Here is an 18,324-nt window from a genome sequence, read left to right on the forward strand (position 1 = left end):
ATTTATGTGCTTGTGTGTGTGGTGGTGCAGAGGTATCAGTGTAGTGGTTCATACTGTACATGCTGTATGTTGTAATGTTCAAACACGTGTCTTTGCGTGTCTAAGGTCAGTGTTTTAGGGGGCCCACTCTCGTGAGTGAGTGTAAAGCAGCTGGATCATGTTCCTTGTGGCCTGTCTGTGCACATTTGGACCATTCCATTACTTTTTGGGGCACACAGCACAGTTCAGTTTCAGGGTCTTTGGTGCAGTGGTTTTGGGTCGACCCTCCTCTACCGTCTGATAGGCTGCAGGACCCACCTCCCCACCCATGCTACATCTTACATAATGAACCTCACTGTTTGCCTCAGAATAAACATGGCGGGACTCCACTAGTGGGTGATGTACTGTATAAATGTGCGCCAACCTAAATAGCATACCACATATGCTGAGCGGGTGTTGTGATAAACATCCAAGTACACACAGGGCCCGCTGTTTATATCTCAGACATGAAGTGTTGATCCTTACTTTTCCGAAAACTGAATGAGAAAGTGAGGATGTGGAAAGTAGATATACTGAAACCTTTTTCAACAACTTTGTGTTCAGATAATGAAGTAAATGTGGCCTGATTCACTGCCACTTGGTCCAAATTTGGAATCAAAAGCATTTCATTTTCCTTAAACCTTCATTGTTTTTTTTTTTCTCTAATGTGGATGCAGCCTCCTCACTTAAAGGTTCGATCTCAGGATGCAAGTCACTTGTGTCATCCACACTAAGAACTGCAATTAAAAAGAAAAATTCACACTAATGAACACTATCACTCCTTAAGCCAGTGGTTTCCAACCTTTTTTGGCTCGTGTCCCCATTTTAATATTTCTAGCAACCCCATACATTCAAAACGGAGACATGTTTTTGCTAAAATTAATTTGTTTTTGTCATGTAATGGTTTGCAATATTATGTTGCAAATAAACATTAATTTTAGATGACATTTTGTCTATATAATGTATATTATTATGGACGGAGGCAGAAAAGCCAGGTGTAGATTACTGCACAAAGTGAGAATTTGATTTTCCTTGGTCAGGATATGTACAGTCAGTCCAGCTTGGATTTACAAGGCTGACAATTAATACTGAACAAACAAGGACTCAAACTATGAATTATGAAAGAGCTGCAGCATCTGAAACCGACCACAATGAACATTTGAAAGATAAACAGTACCACAGTGCTTCAGTTTCAGCTTCAGAGTTCATTATGTCTTGTATGTATTGGGATTGTCTCTCTCAATTCACCATATATTTTTTATTATTACGTTTTTCTTTCTTTTCTTTTTTTTTTTTTTTATTGTATCAATTACTAAAAATTTCAGGTGACCCCATTTGAATTCCATGTGACCCCATGTGGGGTCCCGACCCCAAGGTTGAAAAACACTGCTTTAACCCTTAAAGATCCAAACATCCTCCATCTACCAAAATCATCCACTGATCCAAACTGTTTAATACATATTGTTCCACTAATCTTATCAATCTATCTAAATAATTGGTGTTAAATGCAGTTTTTCATTTTTCATGGTCATCAGATATGACCCATTTGGGTGTTCATATGCTCCGTGGTTACTGAGGAAACACCGTCATCTTTTACAACATTGATTCACCAGTAAAACCCATGGAGTTGGATCAATGACAGTGGATGGAGACACTGGGTTTATGTACATTTAATGAGAGATTTTGCTGAAAAGGTCACTTTTTCTTCAGTTTTCTCTGTTTTTGATATAATAACCCTCAACTTTACTCTGAGCTTTTATGAACATCTACATGATTAGTAAATTAAATATAGGAAAATACATGATTTTCACTGGAAAAAAATACAAAATATTGAAGATAATATTACAATAAATGGTGATAAATCACTTAAGGACGGTTAAATATAGAGGAAAGTTCATTTTGGAACTGCCACAAATGTCACACTAGGTCCTTATGGGATAAACAGCAGCTGTATTTGAATCTGAGCACCAAAATTATTATTATTCATATTCTGATTATCAGGTGACATGCGGGGCTGAACAGACTCAACATGAATCCATAAATTCAGATGTATTCTGAGTGATTGCCTATCAGTGTTTGTATTGTTCATCAAAATGCTCTGAAAGTGATCCCTGTGTTATGATACAGTTGTCGTTATCATTACAGTTTTATACCTCGGTGTGCTCGGCCCTTTACTCTTTGCATCTCTTGCCTGTTTTTCTGCAGTTTAAACAGCTATGATGTTCTCTGCCAGCAGACCTTCATCATCCACTTAACTCCATTCCATGTGCAGGATGAGTCATCATCATACCAGCTGTCGCATCTGAAAATGTGTGACAAACTGGTGGATCAGATAGGATTAAGACAGCAGATGAAGATGTATTGTCTGATGTTGGTTTTTGCAATAAGTACCTGATAAGGACACTAAGAAGTTATATATTTTTTATTATATATTAAATCATATCCTGAATCCAGCTGTGTCAGTTTAAGGGATACTAAGTGAGATCATCAGCTCTTCTTATCTCTTTTATTTTCCCGGTGCAGCTTGTCCTGTCTCCTAGTCCTCTTTATTTGACGATATTGTTCCTGTTATTAACCAGAATGGTGGTGTTGCATAGGTCATGATAACCCATGTCTGTGTCTTTTGTGCTTTTTTTATTTCCTTGTTGCTTGAAGTTCCTATGAGTAAACCTCAAGTAATAATAATTGAATTTTAAGGACAGATTTCTGCCTCTGATCAGGAACAGGATGGTTGTAGTGCAGAGGAGAGGCTAACACTAAACTGTTATTTAAATATGTACTGTATGTTTGTGTTTGCTTCTGTTCCAGGTGGATTATGCCAAAGTCCTCCACTATGTCGGAGCTGGAGTGGCTTTCCCCTCCAGTATGCTGTTTGTGTGTCTGCAGTCGGCTCTGACCTACAGACTAGCCAAGACCCAGGAGGAGTACAGGACCGGACATCTACGGGTGGCCATCACCCTCCTCGCACTGGTCGCTTTGGTGCTCAGTATCCTTCACATATGGAGCAAATGTAGTTGTAAAAATAATTTCTTTAAATGCACTTTTCTTATTTGTGACATGATTTATGAAAACAACTCAGAATTGCAGATAAGTTCTGATTTGTAGATGTGATGTAGTCAAATTTGCTTATGCATCTGCTCATGCATTTTAGTTTTAAGAAAACCTGCAGTAGTCTAGGTTTGATTTCTATTTTTAACTATTATCTAGTGTCTAGCAAAGTAGAAAAAATGTTAAAAAAAAAAAAAAAATTAACTTTACTCACCCTTACCAGGAAAGTTTTATTGAAGCAAATCAAGGAAAGAAAAATCTAGCCACAGAAGTAGTAATGGAATACTGTACCATTTTGAAAACTCAAGTATCTGAATTAGTTTTTTCATGTTTTTTAATAGAGACTCCAAAACATATCAGTTCACTGGAAGTTTCTGTGAAACTACAGTAAACATTTTAACATTAAATCACATTTGCACTTAAAGGGAAATCCTATGTGTTCAGTGTATATTTGTATATAACACTGAAAGTGTTTGCTACAAATTCTGCATTACATTTGATTCCATCGTCTTATCAGTGAGTTTATTGACCATCCAGTCAGGTATGCAGTATCTGTGCTGCTCTGATAGCAAGTTATTTATTAGATCATAGGGTGACGTGTCCCCCTACTGGACAAACAACACCTCTACATCCTATGGAGTCAGTGGCCTTGGATCAGTTCCTTGTGTTTTGCCTCCTCACTGCTTGTGGTGACCTGGAAACTGACCTCACAGTACCATCTTGAACACGTCTACTTTCCTTTAAATACACACTGAGGGTCAGGGGTCAATGGTTGAGTGTCGAGGACTGAGGAGTCTGAGTGGTGGAGCTTTGACTAAGGAGACCATAGGTGTATCTTTAATGCTCCATGGATAATGCTTAGTCATAGCTTTGTGGAAGGCTTTTTGGTGATCATACCCATGACGTTTAAAGGATGTCTGGATTATCCAAACCATGGCAGGAGCAGGACTCTGAAAATGAGAGTTTTATTCAATCTGAATTTGTATTAGTTTAGTTTTTTTAAATGATCACCAATCAAACTTATATGTATTTATATAAAAATGTATGATCTATCTTCATCAGTGCTGATGCATTACGCCACATTATGAATTAATTAAAATTTAATCATAAGTTTACATGAGATCATAAATTTTTTTTGGGGGGGGTCCTTTTTTTACCTTGCGCTTTAAAATTTTATTGTATTTATTTGCAATGACAATAAAAGGAATCTAATGTAATCTAATCTAATCTAATCTAATCTAATCTAATAAAGATGACATCTATTTAAAATGAGGGTTCTGAGGTCAGGATGTCACATGTTTCTAAATGCTCCTCTTCCTTGGCTTGACTCCTCTTTCCTTGGTTCCTTGGTTCTGAGGATGACTTGGCATATTTACACTGAAAATGTGTTACCCTTCTCTGGAAAAAGAAATCTGGTACCTGCTGAACTGAAGAAAAGGGAGGGTACCAGATGGGTAATCTAGGATAAAATGATCTCCAGCGAAAGCCCTGAGTGATATCTTTGAAATAAGACTAGGCAATAAAGAAATCAGTAAAAACGTGTGATTTTACCCATTTCTCAGTGTCAAATGACCTTGACCTTGTCTAAAATCATGTGACCTTGACCTGTACATGATTTGAGACCTTCAGAAATGACAGTAGCATCCCCCAAAACCTCTAATATGACATTTGCATGAGCAAAAATGACATAACTAACTGACAAATGCATGATTTTCCATTGAAAAATGGGTTTTCTGCACTCGGTTGACAGGAACCCAAAAGATGGTGGTGGGGGGGGGGGTCTAAAACTTTACAGATTGGGCCGAAATTTTTTTGGGGGAGTTACTAATATATAAGAGATTAACTGGTCAAATTAAGAGCTTGATCAGAAAAGAAGTCCCAAAAATGGGACGCCCTATTGGTTCCTTGCCTCAAGTCCTTCACTCACATCTCCAGTGTGAGGGCTGAGGACATGAGGCAAGAACCTGAGGAGCTACAACTTTATATTTCAAATAATTTTTATTGTGTTTTCAGAAAAAATACAAAAAGGAGAAGAAAAACAGCAGGGTTAGGTGGTCACGTTGTACATAAATATACACAAACACACACACACACACACACACACACACACACACACAAAGAAAGGTAACAGTTTGTGGGCTTAACATGGGTGAAAAGTTGTGATCCAGTTAGGAAGACATGTTTGCACACCCCACCCCCCACCCCAGTATTCTAGAACTCAACCAAGCCATTGCGTCCATCATGGAGCTACAGCTTTAGAATCAATAAGAAGTATGTGTTTCTGTTTGTTGGCTGACTTCTGCTGCTGTTGTTCTCCTTAACCTCTGATCTCCAGGTGGGGTTTTCTTTTGCCAGATGAGCTTTGCCTTACAACACGCCTCTGCCATTTTCGAGTGGGTCTACTGCATACTCATCATGCTCTTTTACGGGACGTTTGCTTTTGAGTTTGGGGGCATGTCAGGTGATACTCTGCTGGTCCTGTCCAGAGGAGGCGGAGTTCAGAACTTCCCCTCCTCTGAGCACAAAGCAGAGGTGAGCACCAACCATCACCAGCCAGACAGTTTATCCATGCTGTAGCTGAACATCAATGTGCATCATCACCACTTTTATCAGGACAAAAGGGCAAATAGAACAGACTGAGGACAATCTGAAAGCCCTAAAGTGGAGCCAGGAGCCTGGAAACTGCACCATGTATATCCCGCTTACTATTGCACATAACCATGGCACCAAAGCTGTTCAAACCAGCGCTGACCCAAGACTGACAGACTTTTGTACTGCGTTATAAAAGTGTAGACCACAGTGGATCGACATTGCACAACATTGCACATCACAAAGGCCAGCAAAAAAATCGCCAAGAGATATTACATGTACTCACACATGCACGCAGCCCTTGTTTGTTTTAATAGTCATATTGTAACAATGACTTGGCTGTAGCTGCTTTTTACTGAAAGTGCCTCAGATGTCTTTCCTCGACGTGCACAAAGTTGCAGCGTTGGCTTTGGTGTTTGTTTTTACATGTGGGTGGTCAGACAACAAATCCTGCATTGTGAGTTTTTTCTCAGGAAGTTTTGTTACATTTGCTTTCACTCTTACCTCAATAGTAAGGCCAAATTTTCCACAACCGCGAACAATAGACGGACCATTTCTGTGTGCCAAGTATTGTGTGTTGCATTTCAAGCTGTTTGGTTGTTGTAATATGTTAAGACATTTGTATTGTTACCCCAGGTTATGACCTAGATTTTTATGCTTTAAACACTGCAAAAATCCAAATCTTACCATGTGTATTTTTCTCATTTCTAGTCAAAATATCTCATCACAGTTAAAATAAGACATAATCACCTAAAGAATAACTTTTCAGTGAGATATAAGAACTTATTTTTAGATAATAGATCTTGAAAATCTCATTTCAAGAAATTTTAACAGATAATTTTCACTTGTTCCATTGGCAGATTTTTTTAGCTTAATTCAAGCAAAAATAGCTTGTATTATTATTTCTTTTAACTTGTTTTTAGAGGGACATTTTTTCTAGTGAGAGAGGCAGATCCATGTGCAGTTCTTCTCTCAACCTCTAAGTATTTGTGTTTGTATTCATATTTATTACTTTGACAGGGACAAGTGTTCATTAACATCAACAGAAACATAAGAAACTGTAAATAAACCAGTTAGTAAATTTTGCTTAATTCAATATTTTTTCGTTTAATTCAAGCAAAAAAATCCGCCAGTCGAACTAATGAAAATTATCTTGGTAAGATTTCTTGAAATAAGATTTTCAGGATCTATTGTCTAAAAATAAGTTTTTATACCTCACTGAAAAGTTACTCTTTAGGTGATTATGTCTTATTTTAAGTGTGATGAGATATTTTGACTAGAAATGAGAAAAATACACTTGGTAAGATTTTGATTTTTGCAGTGAAGTTTTACTCTTTGCAGCGTTTTCTGCTTTGCTTATTGTACGGTTCAGCTCATCTATCCACAGCAGCTCTGTAGAACATTACAGCCCAAATAGCCTCATATTGCCTAGAGAAGATATTTTGTATAATTTGTCTTTTGTATCTTTTTAGATCTGTGGTAAGATCTTTTGTGTTGTATTATATCTCTTTGGAACTGGCGCCTTACAGTCATAGTGGGACCAAATTTTAAGGACAGATCTATCATGTTGTATATGATTATTTTCAGAAAATAATTCCACAAAAAGAAGACAAATAATGCCTGTAGTTAATCCAAATAGTAACGACTGAATGGTTTCTTAATAAAATGTTTTATTGTTCAAAAATCATATTTACATCATTTCCCTGGTCTGATGACAAAGTACGTTCAAATGCTCAGATTTGGTTACAAAAACCTTAAAGGTACAACATTTAACATATGAAAAATTTACACACATTTTTCGTTTTTTTCAACCAATGACCAGATTGTAATGTATCTTAAAAAAGAATGATTGAAAATGATTGTCTTATGTTCCCTACATCCATGACAACAGCGTGCACTCTGATTTAGATATAAAGGCTCCATCTTAAATACTGTGTTATGCAGTGTCAGGAAATCAATCTGGCACCATCTACAGTCACCTATCTGGAGAGTTGCACTCCTCTTGGGTAGAATTACATGGAAGATGTAGTGATAGTGCCTTTTGCAGAAGAGGTCCTGTTCAGATGCTGCACTAATATCCATCCTACACTGGAAAAATGCCCTTCTATAAACAAGTTAAAAAAAAATTAATACAAAATATTTTTGCTTGAATTAAGCAAAAAAATCTGCCAATAAAACAAGTGAAAATTCTCTTGGAATAAGATTTTCAAGATCTGTTGTCTAAAAATAAGTTCTTATATCTCACTGAAAAGTTACTCTTTAGGTGATTATGTCTTATTTTAAGTGTGATGAGATATTTTGACTAAAAATGAGAAAAATACACATGGTAAGATTTAGAATTTTTCCAGTGTAGCAAATCAAATCATATGGGGAAAGCTCTAATGTAAGGTTTAAACACACTCATGATGCATTTCAGGACACATTCAGAAGTGGCTTTAGTCACGTAAGTCCACATTCTTATATAGTTTGAACATTTGTGTGTTCTGGGACACACTGAAAGACTGCCTACTCCGCTGATGTGTTCTGTTTAGTGCATCATATAAAAATATTGTAAAGATTTCTTAAATATGGTAACAAAACTCACAAGTGCCTAATATACAGTCACGGAAAAAAATTATTAGACCACCCTTGTTTTCTTCAATTTCTTGTTCATTTTAATGGCTGGTACAACTAAAGGTACATTTGTTTGGACAAATATAATGATAACAACAAAATATCTTATAAGAGTTCAGTTTCAGAGCTGATATTTAACCATTTTACATGTTTTCTTGATAATAACCAAAATCACTTCAGTTCTTACATCAATATCTATGGCATTGTACTGACAAAAACAGTGCTCTTAGGCATTCCATGTTTTCTTTTCTGTCTGTTTTAGTCACATGATACACACAGGAGTTAGTACTTGATTGAATAACCATTGTTTTTAATGACTTTTGATGGTCTAATAATTTTTTCCGAGACTGCATATGTGATACATGAGCTCAATTTAAGGATGCTCTGCTTTTACCACTTCACTTACCTCACTTTAAATTCCCAAAGTTTTTTGTTCAAGATTTAATCATCATTAAAGTGTATGAAGAAGCATCAAAGAGTCGGTAAAACACTTCTCATCGATATTTAAGGTGCACTTCATTAATAGCCTCCTGCAATTAGTAACAGATAAAAAACTGTCCACCTTAAAATCTGAGTTGGTCACCTTTGAGCAGTAGAATTAATAAAAAAAAATTCCAACTGAAGCATGGTAAAGCCAGTTTGTTCAACTTGAAATGAGCATATGTTTTTTCTATAGACTGAAGATGAGCTTCTGGAGCAGGGAAATGAGAACTAATCAAAAGTGAGCATGCTAATATCAGATCTGAACAGACACACTTACAGCTGGCCACTTGTATTCATGTATGTCGGATAGATGTTTAAAATGGCTAAATCTCCACAGAGGAAAATGACTAAAAAGATATGAGTCCGCTGATGATAAAAAATTATTAAGCAACGCACAAACTCAAGCATATGTAAATGTTACATATTGTACCTTTAAGTTTTGACATCCACATTTCATTGTCATTAATAGCATACCTTATCTTTCTTCTGCAACACCTCAAACAGAAAGTAAAAAGAGTAAAAGCAGGTTGATTTGTGCGTTAATTTCCTACTGATAAAAATGCCTAAACAGCGTTAAGACTTTGTTTGTACTGTATGTAATATTTTTTAAGACCTATGAAACTTTCACATCACGCAGTAGTCAAGTGTTAACGGGCGTAGACCTGGTTTAACTCCAAAAACCATGCCCCTCCTCTTACACCTTCGTTTCCGGTCTCCTTCCAAATAAAGACATTAAATGCATACAAAAAGCCTGCAGACAGCATGATGTAAACTATCTACTTATAAAAACATCTGCCAAAAAACAAATGAACCATGCACTTGAGTTCTAATAAGACGTTACATGATCCTGAAATGCTGCTGTTAATGTATGCATGGCTATGCTCTCTTAGAATTTGGTCATTTTCTTGCTTTTACATGCAGATTATAAAATAGGAGCTCAACAACTTTCTAAATCTCTTAAGTGTGAAGCAAACTGCATGCATGGGATTGTTCACTGCATCAACATAACAAAAATACCAGGCGTCTCGCTCAGATTTCTAGTTACCTTTGAGGGGAAACTAAGTCATAAATTACAGATGACACCCCAGACCCATCAAAAAACCGCTTTGGACCAGTCCAATGACACGAGTTTGAGTGCACCCCACCCTGACCCATCCCTCTGTCCACTGCAGCTGCCTTTCGCTTACTGGGTTACATTAGCACGAGGACAGCTATCTATATATCACTGACGCTCTTCTTTCTCTCACGCATACATTCACACTCTCAAACACACACGCACTCTAGAAGTTGAGGGTCTTCGGGACCTCCCATGGGAACTCCTTCCTGCCAAAGTGGCCATAGCAGGCGGTCTTCTGGTAGATTGGTCTCTTCAGGTCCAGGTCTCTGCAGCATAATGAGACAAAGGTTCTTATGTGTCCAAAAGGAGTCACAACAGTAGAGAAGATGCAGAGGTTGAACGCTGACCTGACTATGACTCCAGGCCTCAGGTCAAAGTTCTTATTGACGACCTGCAGCAGATCCTGCTCGCTCTTATGAGAGGAACCGTAAGTAAACAAGGAGATGGACAGAGGATGAGCCACTCCGATCGCATAGGCCACCTGGAAGCAAAAAGAGGACAGGAAACGTTCTATTCAGTGTCAGAAAAAGACAAAAGAAGTGTGAGAGCAGTTCAGACTCTAGTCCAGGGGTGTCAAACATGCGGCCCGGGGGCCAAATGGTCCAGTTCGGCCCCTGGGATGTTTTTGTCAAGTGCAAAAGTTCCACAGTCTTGAATTGAATTAAACAAAAAAAAAAATTAGCTTGAATTAAGGAAAAAATCTTGAATTAAGCCAAAAAAAAAAACCCTCTTCAAATTAAGTAAAAAAAAAAAATCTTCAATTTAGCCAAAAAAAAAATCTTCAATTAAGTTAAAAAAATCTTGAATTAAGCCCAAAAAAATCTCAAATTTAGCAAAAAATCTTGAATTAAGCCAAAAAAAATCTTGAATTAAGGCAAAAAAAAAAAAAAACTTCAATTAAGTTAAAAAAAAAAAAAAAATCTTGAATTAAGCCAAAAGGATCTCAAATTTAGCAAAAAATCTTGAATTAAGCAAAAAAAAAAAAATCTTCAATTAAGAAAAAAAACCCCAAAACTTCAATTAAGGCAAAAAAAATCTTCAATTAAGTAAAAAAAAAATCTTCAATTAAGCAAAAAAAAAAATCTTCAATTAAGTAAAAAAATCTTCAATTAAGCCAAAAAAATCTAGAATTAACAACTTAAATTTTTTTTCTTTGTTTTAGTGCAAAAAATAATATTAAATTATGAAAATATTCACATTTACAAACTATCCTGTAACACTAAAATGTGAATAACCTGAACAAATATGAAGAACCTGAAATTTCTAAAGAAAATTCAGCACAATTTGAACAATTTTTCTGCCTGTTCCTCAGTGTTTAGTGTCTTTGTAGATCTGATCCATAATACACATGTAGAAATGATAAGTTGAGGAATAATATTGTTAAAATTGCACTAAATTTCTTATGTTTCAAAATTTAAATTTCAGTTCTTTCAGATTTTTTTTTTTTTTTTGATAGTTTATAAAAGTAAGTATTTTCATAATTTAACAGGTTTTTTTTTTTATTTTTTTACACTAAAACAAAGACAAGAATTTGGAGTTGTCATTATTTATAGGTTATTATGTTATTATTTTTATGGTCCGGCCCGCTAGAGATCAAATTTAGCTGAATATGGCCCCTGAACTAAAATGAGTTTGACACCCCTGCTCTAGTCAGTGGTGAAATTAGAACCCTTAGCAAGAAAATTAAACCTCACATTAAAACCAAAATACAGAGCTTGGCCGAAAAAAGTAGCTTCTTTTCTTAAATAATCATCAGTTTGATAGAGCGCATAAAAATTGGACTGTGTTTCAATGGACAAAGGTCATTTGGTCTGTTCCAGAGTGATAGGTGTGGATGAAGTGATTACCCATGATGCCTTGTGCCTATAGTACAACCTTGTGAAAGGAGTGTTATGAGCTAGGGTTGATTCAGTTGGTGTGGTCTGGGTTCAGGAACATTATGTGTCAAAAAACTACAGAAATATAAGTAGTGACATTGTTTTAACTTATTGAAATGATGCCTCTGTGAACGTGTGCTGAAAAAATTAGAGGATGGCGCTTTGTTTTATGTTTTTTTTGAGAAAGAAAGATTTAATCATGGCCTAGAGATATATTATTTTGTATGATACATATAATGTATTCTGCTAATGCTCAGTATGACACTGATATACTTAAATATCATTAGCCTCAGCATAATTGCCTAAGTCATATTTTTGTCCAAATTGTGATGTTTTAAGAGAGTAAAGTTATGCAGATATCACAATACGACTTTACACTATTACACTATGAGACTAACAGTATGTAGGCATACTGCTAAACCTGCTTACCAGAAACACGAATTCTTAGAATAATGCAGTAAATGTGTCTGTGTTGAAGCCAAGACTTTTTCAGTCCATCTAGTTGTCAAATTCTATTAAACTGACATTATATATTAAAGGGTTTTTTCAGCTACTCAGACATTATGACACAATTTCACACCACTGTTGCATCATGATACCATCAACACATGGTGATAGTATTGTATTATAAGTGTTGCGTCACCTGAACCAACACCCTCCTGCACAGTTTAGCCTTCACCAGGGACTTTGCCACCCAGCGGGCCGCGTAGGCAGCAGAGCGATCCACTTTGGTGTAGTCTTTACCAGAGAAGGCCCCACCACCGTGTGCCCCCCAACCACCATATGTGTCCACAATAATCTTCCTGCCTGTCACTCCAGCGTCACCCTGGCACAAAAAAGAACATTTTAATAATAAGTACTGCACAAAAAGCAATGGATAAGACATGCTATTGTAAACTTCTCTACAAGATGATTTCTCCTGAATTAACATGACGAATCCTATATCCTTCCTGTAGCTGTCAGGCTCTACAATAAGAAGTGCTCCAAAAATTCTGTGCAATAACCGTAAAATGAACAATACAGTAAACCGTGCAATAAACATGTGTGGCATGATCAACATGTGCTCAGTTGTAAATTGTGTGTATAACTTTCTTGATTGTGTTTATCTTGATTTTGCACTTCTTTGCTCTTGTGTGCTTGTACTTTGCTACTGTAAACCTGAAATTTCCCCTTGTGGGACTAATAAAGGCATATGTTATGTTATGTTATGTTGTTATCTTATGTTATGTTATGTTATGTTGTTATGTTATGTTATGTTATGTTATGTTATGTTGTTATGCTATGTTATGTTATGTTATGTTGTTATGTTATGTTATGTTATGTTATGTTGTTATGTTATGTTATGTTATGTTATGTTATGTTATCTTATCTTATCTTATCTATATGTAAATTATGACTCCAGCTGAAAATATGGAACATTTGTTTAGTATATTCAATATGACTGCTTTGCTTAACTTTTTTTTTTTAGATGGCTCTTAATCCTTACATAGATAGAAGTAATTCTTGTAATAAATATGGGTCATTTTTCTCTAATTTACAGTGATTGTTTTTTTCTGATTAGTAACTAGTCCATAGCTTTTGTAACCACCTCAGTAAAAAATATACTTAGAGCCTAATATCAGCAGAGGTAATGTCTAATTCTAGGTTGTGGGACTGATTAACTGAATAATTAACTCTTCAGTAAACCTTCAAGTTTGTACAGGCCTTTACCTGTGGTCCACCGATGACAAAGCGTCCACTGGGCTGCAGGTGATAGATGGTGTCCTCGTCCAGGTACTTTGATGGAACCACAGCCTTAATAACCTTCTCCTTCAGGACCTCCTTCTGCTCCTCCAGGCTTACATAATCATCATGTTGCACAGAGATCACAATAGTGTGGACTCTCTTTGGGATCACAGCACCGTTCTCCTGAATGTAGTGAACTGTCACCTGGACAAAAGTGGAGCAAATATACATGAGATGGTTCATAAGTTAACGGCTTCCTCTGTCTAATTACTGATTTATTTGTGTATTTCATGCTCTTTTTGACACATTGCAGATGTATGTTTTGTTTCTACCTGTGTCTTGGAGTCTGGGCGGAGCCAGGGGACTGTCCCATTGCGTCTCAGCTCCGCCATCTTGGCATTGAGTTTATGAGCGAGGACTATGGTGAGGGGCATGCATTCTTCTGTTTCATCTGTGGCGTATCCAAACATCAGACCCTACCCGCAGAACAAGGAAAATAAAAACAGTAAACACAAGTAGAGATAATGAAAGTAGAGAAAGTAACAGTTATAATCATACATTTTTTATTCATGTTGCACTTTCCCAAACAATGTTACAAAGGGCTTTACAACATGTAATAAATGCAGATAAGACAGAACAAAAAGTGCATATAAAACAAAATTTTACACATAGAAGCAAATAAAAACATGGTATTAGTTGCCACAATCACGGAATACAGTCACGGAAAAAATTATTAGACCATCCAAAGTCATCAAAAACATTAATTATGCAATCAAGTACTAACTCCTGTGTGTATTATGTGACTAAAACAGACAGAAAAGAAAACATGGAATGCCTAAAAGCACTGTTTTTGTCAGTACAATGCCATAGATATTGATGTAAGAACTTAGATGATTTTAATTATTATAAAAAAAACATGGAAAATAGCTAGATATCAGCTCTGAAATTAAACTCTTATGAGCTATTTTTTTTGTTATTATTATATTTGTCCAAACAAATGTACCTTTGGTTGCACCAGGCATTAAAATGAACAAGAAATTGAAAAAAACAAGGGTGGTCTAATAATTTTTTCTGTGACTGTATGTTTTCAGTCTCAAGAAATTAAAACTCAGCAAAATAATGCAGTTCATTTTACTTATTCATCACAACAAATAAGTAAAGTAAATGCATTCAAAACATACCTGGTGAACCAAATATTGTTAATGTAGGTTATTACTGCTGCATTAACGTTAATATGTTCATTTTACTGTTGTATATATTCGCAGTTCAGCTCATCTCAAATGCTTTATGTAATGTTTTGTAATTTAATCAGCTGGAATCATTATCTTCTGTAAGATCATCATATATTATTAGTTAGTAAGTGGACCTTTCTAAAATGTCAGCCTTTCATGAGCTCAGGAAAACAGACCTGTTGTCAGTTTCCAGGTGTGTTTATTTTGTTTAGGAAGAATTTTGTCAACCCATTAAAAAAGAACTAGTAATCTGTTTATCCCTTTCAGAATAAAAACAGAGAGGCTGTCAGATAGCAGAGTTAAATGTCTAATATTTGATGCAACATGTAGTTACATTTATTTACATTCATGCATTTGGCAGACGCTTTTTTCCAAAGCGACCTACAGGGGAAAACCAATTAAATCATTGAATCAATCAAATTTTATTTATATAGCGCCAGATCACAACAAAAAAGTTATATCATGACACTTTATATATAGAGTTGGTCCAAACCAGACTCTAAGCCAATTTACAGAAACCCAACAGAATCGTTAGTTAATAGTTGAGTGGAAGTAAAGTAAGAGTAAAGCATCATACAGTAAATACACGTATTGACTGAAAGTACTTTAACCCTGTAAAGCCTGAACCATTAAATCACTGACAGAAAATTCCACTTCTTTTAAACCAGAGGCTTTATTGTTCCTTTTGAAAACCCCAAATTTCTTTTTTTAAATATCAATTTCCATGTATGATTTTCAATTTTGTATCATATTTATTACATCGGGTCTCAATGCTCAAATATTATAATTTTTGAACAAATAAAAACATTATATAACACAAATGTATACTAATAAATTGTTAATTCTTTTTCAAAATTGGCAAAGTTCTGCCTCCTGACAATCTTGTAGTGTCACTGGAAAAGGCCACTGGTGAACGAATTCCTCCCCCCTGGTGGATTATCTGTGTCTTGCATGTATCTAATTGTATACATCAGGTTTTTTCAAGACAAAAAATATCTCACTGATCAAGTAGAGGGCTTCAAAACTCATGTATCAAATATGATACATTTGGTGTTATAGGGTTAAAACATACCTGGTCTCCAGCTCCGATGTCACTTTCCACACGATCGATGTGGACTCCCTGTGCAATATCAGGAGACTGCTGCTCCAGAGCCACCAGCACATTACATGTTTTAAAGTCGAAGCCTAGAAACACACACATAAAAGAAATACAAATGAATGAAAGACGGAATTAAAAAAAATCAATAGGTCTTTGTTGACGTGAAAAGCAAATGTAAAATGTACAAACCTTTTTCCGAGCTGTCATAGCCAATGTGTCGGATAGTTTCTCTCACTATGTTCTGGTAGTCTACGTTGGCCCGTGAAGTGATCTCACCACAAAGTAACACCATGCCCGTCTTACACACTGTCTCTATTTGAGCACAAAGGGGTCAAAGAGGTCAACTCTAAACTACTTTATATCCATTCTGAATGAACAATAATAAAAAAAAGCAGTGAAGCCTGTATGTAAGTGAGTGAATCCTAAAAAAAACCGTGACATTACTGAGGTCAGTGTTTGTTGTGTGCTGCTTCCCTCTGCTGGAGTGAAACATTACACTCACCACAGGCCACCTTAGCATCAGGATCCTGCTTCAGGTGAGCATCCAGCACCGCATCGCTGATTTGATCACATATCTTATCTGAAACAGAAAAATTAAAAAAAAATAAAATAAAATCAGTTTTGCTGCATGGGCAAATACCTACACAGTTTCCTCCTCTGACCCCCTTCTGCACACGTGAGATTCCTTATGTGGGCAGAGTTAGAAATGATCAGATTTCACCTCTCCATCAGAGTACTACAGCTCATTCCTATGAGATGCTATGACACTATGAATAGCCTTGGCTCTATGAATACATACCAGTGTGACACGATCCACTGAAACTCCATCAGACGTTGAAAGTACCGCGGCGGTCTCATTGAACACTGTACTGATTCACAACATTCACATTTCTGACCTGAATTTTGTGCCATTAAATGTGTCATGGTCAGACCGAGTGTAAATACTACAACAAAGGCAAATGATACTCACAAGAGGAAGGCTGATTATGTCTAAGAAATGATTGTGCTTCTGAGTCTGACTGAATGAATGAGTGAACTTCAGTAGGGTGTGTGTCTGATGCAGGCCACATGGTTACACACAGCTACTGCCTCTTAATGAAACACTCACTTTACTGTTCATAACACTGTAGTTGTGCATAACAGATGACACTACTATTATATTATAAGACTATGCTGTGTTTTTGCATTTTTGTTGCACTTAAAGCTATTAATTATCTTGAAAAACACACTAAAAACATACACAAATCCACTTTTTAACTGTGCCATCTATTGTCAGTTTTCAAAAATATTTCACAACTGTATTCATACACCCTAAAATGACACTTTGGTGGGTCTAAGTGGCTCTTCAAAGTGCAGGTTTTCATACAATGCCTCCACAATGAGTCCAGCGCTCTGCATTCTGCACATTCCACAAAGTCACTGATGATCAATGAAACATAACAGCATTTGACACAGGATTACCTCTACTTCAAATCTGCAGAAACACATGCCTTTAACAGTGCCGTTCTATGCAGCATGAGGAGCTGCCGTACCAAACAGTACAGGTGTTCCACTCACCAGGATGCCCCTCTCCTACAGACTCTGAAGTAAACATGAACGATCCATCTTGATGAGTGTGGTCGTAGTTCCCATCCGTTGTACCATTCATTCTGTCCCCGTTCAAGTGGCCTGACACGGTTTTAAAGTGGATAAAAGAAGCAGAACTGATGCTTTGGTTCTAGAAGTCTCTTTCTGTTGTGAATAAAATAAGATAAGAAATACAGACGGTTTGTGTTGTAGACTTTTGCTGCTGTTGTGTGAATAGAAAAGCAGTGGAATTCACAGTCCTAAGGCTCTGCACCCGGGTAATTCTGTGCTATATAAGGCAAAGACAACATACACTCATATGCACACACATGCTTCAGCTCACAGGGGGGAGGGAGCCATGTGAACCACTGGGTTAGACCATTCAGAGGCCAGAAAAGAGAGGGAGGGTTTCCGTTTTTTTTTTTTTTTTATCTTGGAGACACTTTTTTTAACTCCTCCCATGCTGAAAATGACCACTCTGTCACAGCCCTGTCAGTTGCTGGACTCGTCAAACTCAAACGCTCGGGTACATGTGCTTGTGGTCCTCGAATCAGACGGCAGAGCTGGTTTCAACAAAGGGTTACTTCAAAGCTCCTCCATCAATTCATTCATGCTTAGTCTTTGTTTCTTTGTACCTGGGGGCCCCTGAGTTCTCTAAATGGATGTCTGGGGCTATGTACACAGAGGCAGAAAGAGCTGCCACTGCAATGATTCCTGTGGTTCCAAAAGAAAATGAAGACATTCAGAGGGTTTTAAGTGTAACACACACAACATATTCTCAATAATGTGAGGTACAGGACATATTTGGTTAATTTTGTGGTGAAATAAAAGAAAGTTTGCTTAATTCTTCCCCTGATCATGTGATTTATTACACATTATGTGCTTCTCAAATAAAATACATCATACAGACATTTAGGTTTTTCAGTCCATGAGTAGTTTTGGGGACACATTTACTGT

At 36.5% G+C, this 18,324-nt stretch overlaps 2 protein-coding genes across 3 annotated transcripts in view; one reads left to right on the forward strand and one right to left on the reverse strand.

Moving 5' to 3' along the window:
• The window catches only part of LOC115410319 (transmembrane protein 150A-like), a 35,965-nt gene extending 29,546 nt beyond the window's left edge, over window positions 1–6,419 (forward strand). For both annotated transcript variants that reach the window (XM_030121924.1, XM_030121925.1), the window contains exons 7-8: window positions 2,827–3,004; window positions 5,402–6,419. In XM_030121924.1, the coding sequence (XP_029977784.1) occupies window positions 2,827–3,004; window positions 5,402–5,643 (420 nt within the window). In that variant the 3' untranslated portion in view covers window positions 5,644–6,419. The remainder of the gene's footprint in view (window positions 1–2,826; window positions 3,005–5,401) is intronic.
• A 2,106-nt stretch (window positions 6,420–8,525) lies between these two features.
• LOC115410230 (S-adenosylmethionine synthase) lies at window positions 8,526–17,746 on the reverse strand. The gene is made up of 9 exons (XM_030121782.1): window positions 17,359–17,746; window positions 16,304–16,381; window positions 15,991–16,113; window positions 15,775–15,887; window positions 13,803–13,946; window positions 13,456–13,674; window positions 12,389–12,571; window positions 10,216–10,349; window positions 8,526–10,134 (listed from the first exon to the last, which is right to left on the reverse strand). Exons 1-9 carry the CDS (start codon window positions 17,447–17,449, stop codon window positions 10,032–10,034), a joined length of 1,188 nt encoding a protein of 395 aa, XP_029977642.1. The 5' UTR covers window positions 17,450–17,746; the 3' UTR covers window positions 8,526–10,031.
• Between the last annotated feature and the right edge of the window lie 578 nt (window positions 17,747–18,324).

This window comes from Sphaeramia orbicularis, chromosome 19 (assembly GCF_902148855.1).
Source record: "Sphaeramia orbicularis chromosome 19, fSphaOr1.1, whole genome shotgun sequence".
NCBI lineage: Eukaryota > Metazoa > Chordata > Actinopteri > Kurtiformes > Apogonidae > Sphaeramia > Sphaeramia orbicularis.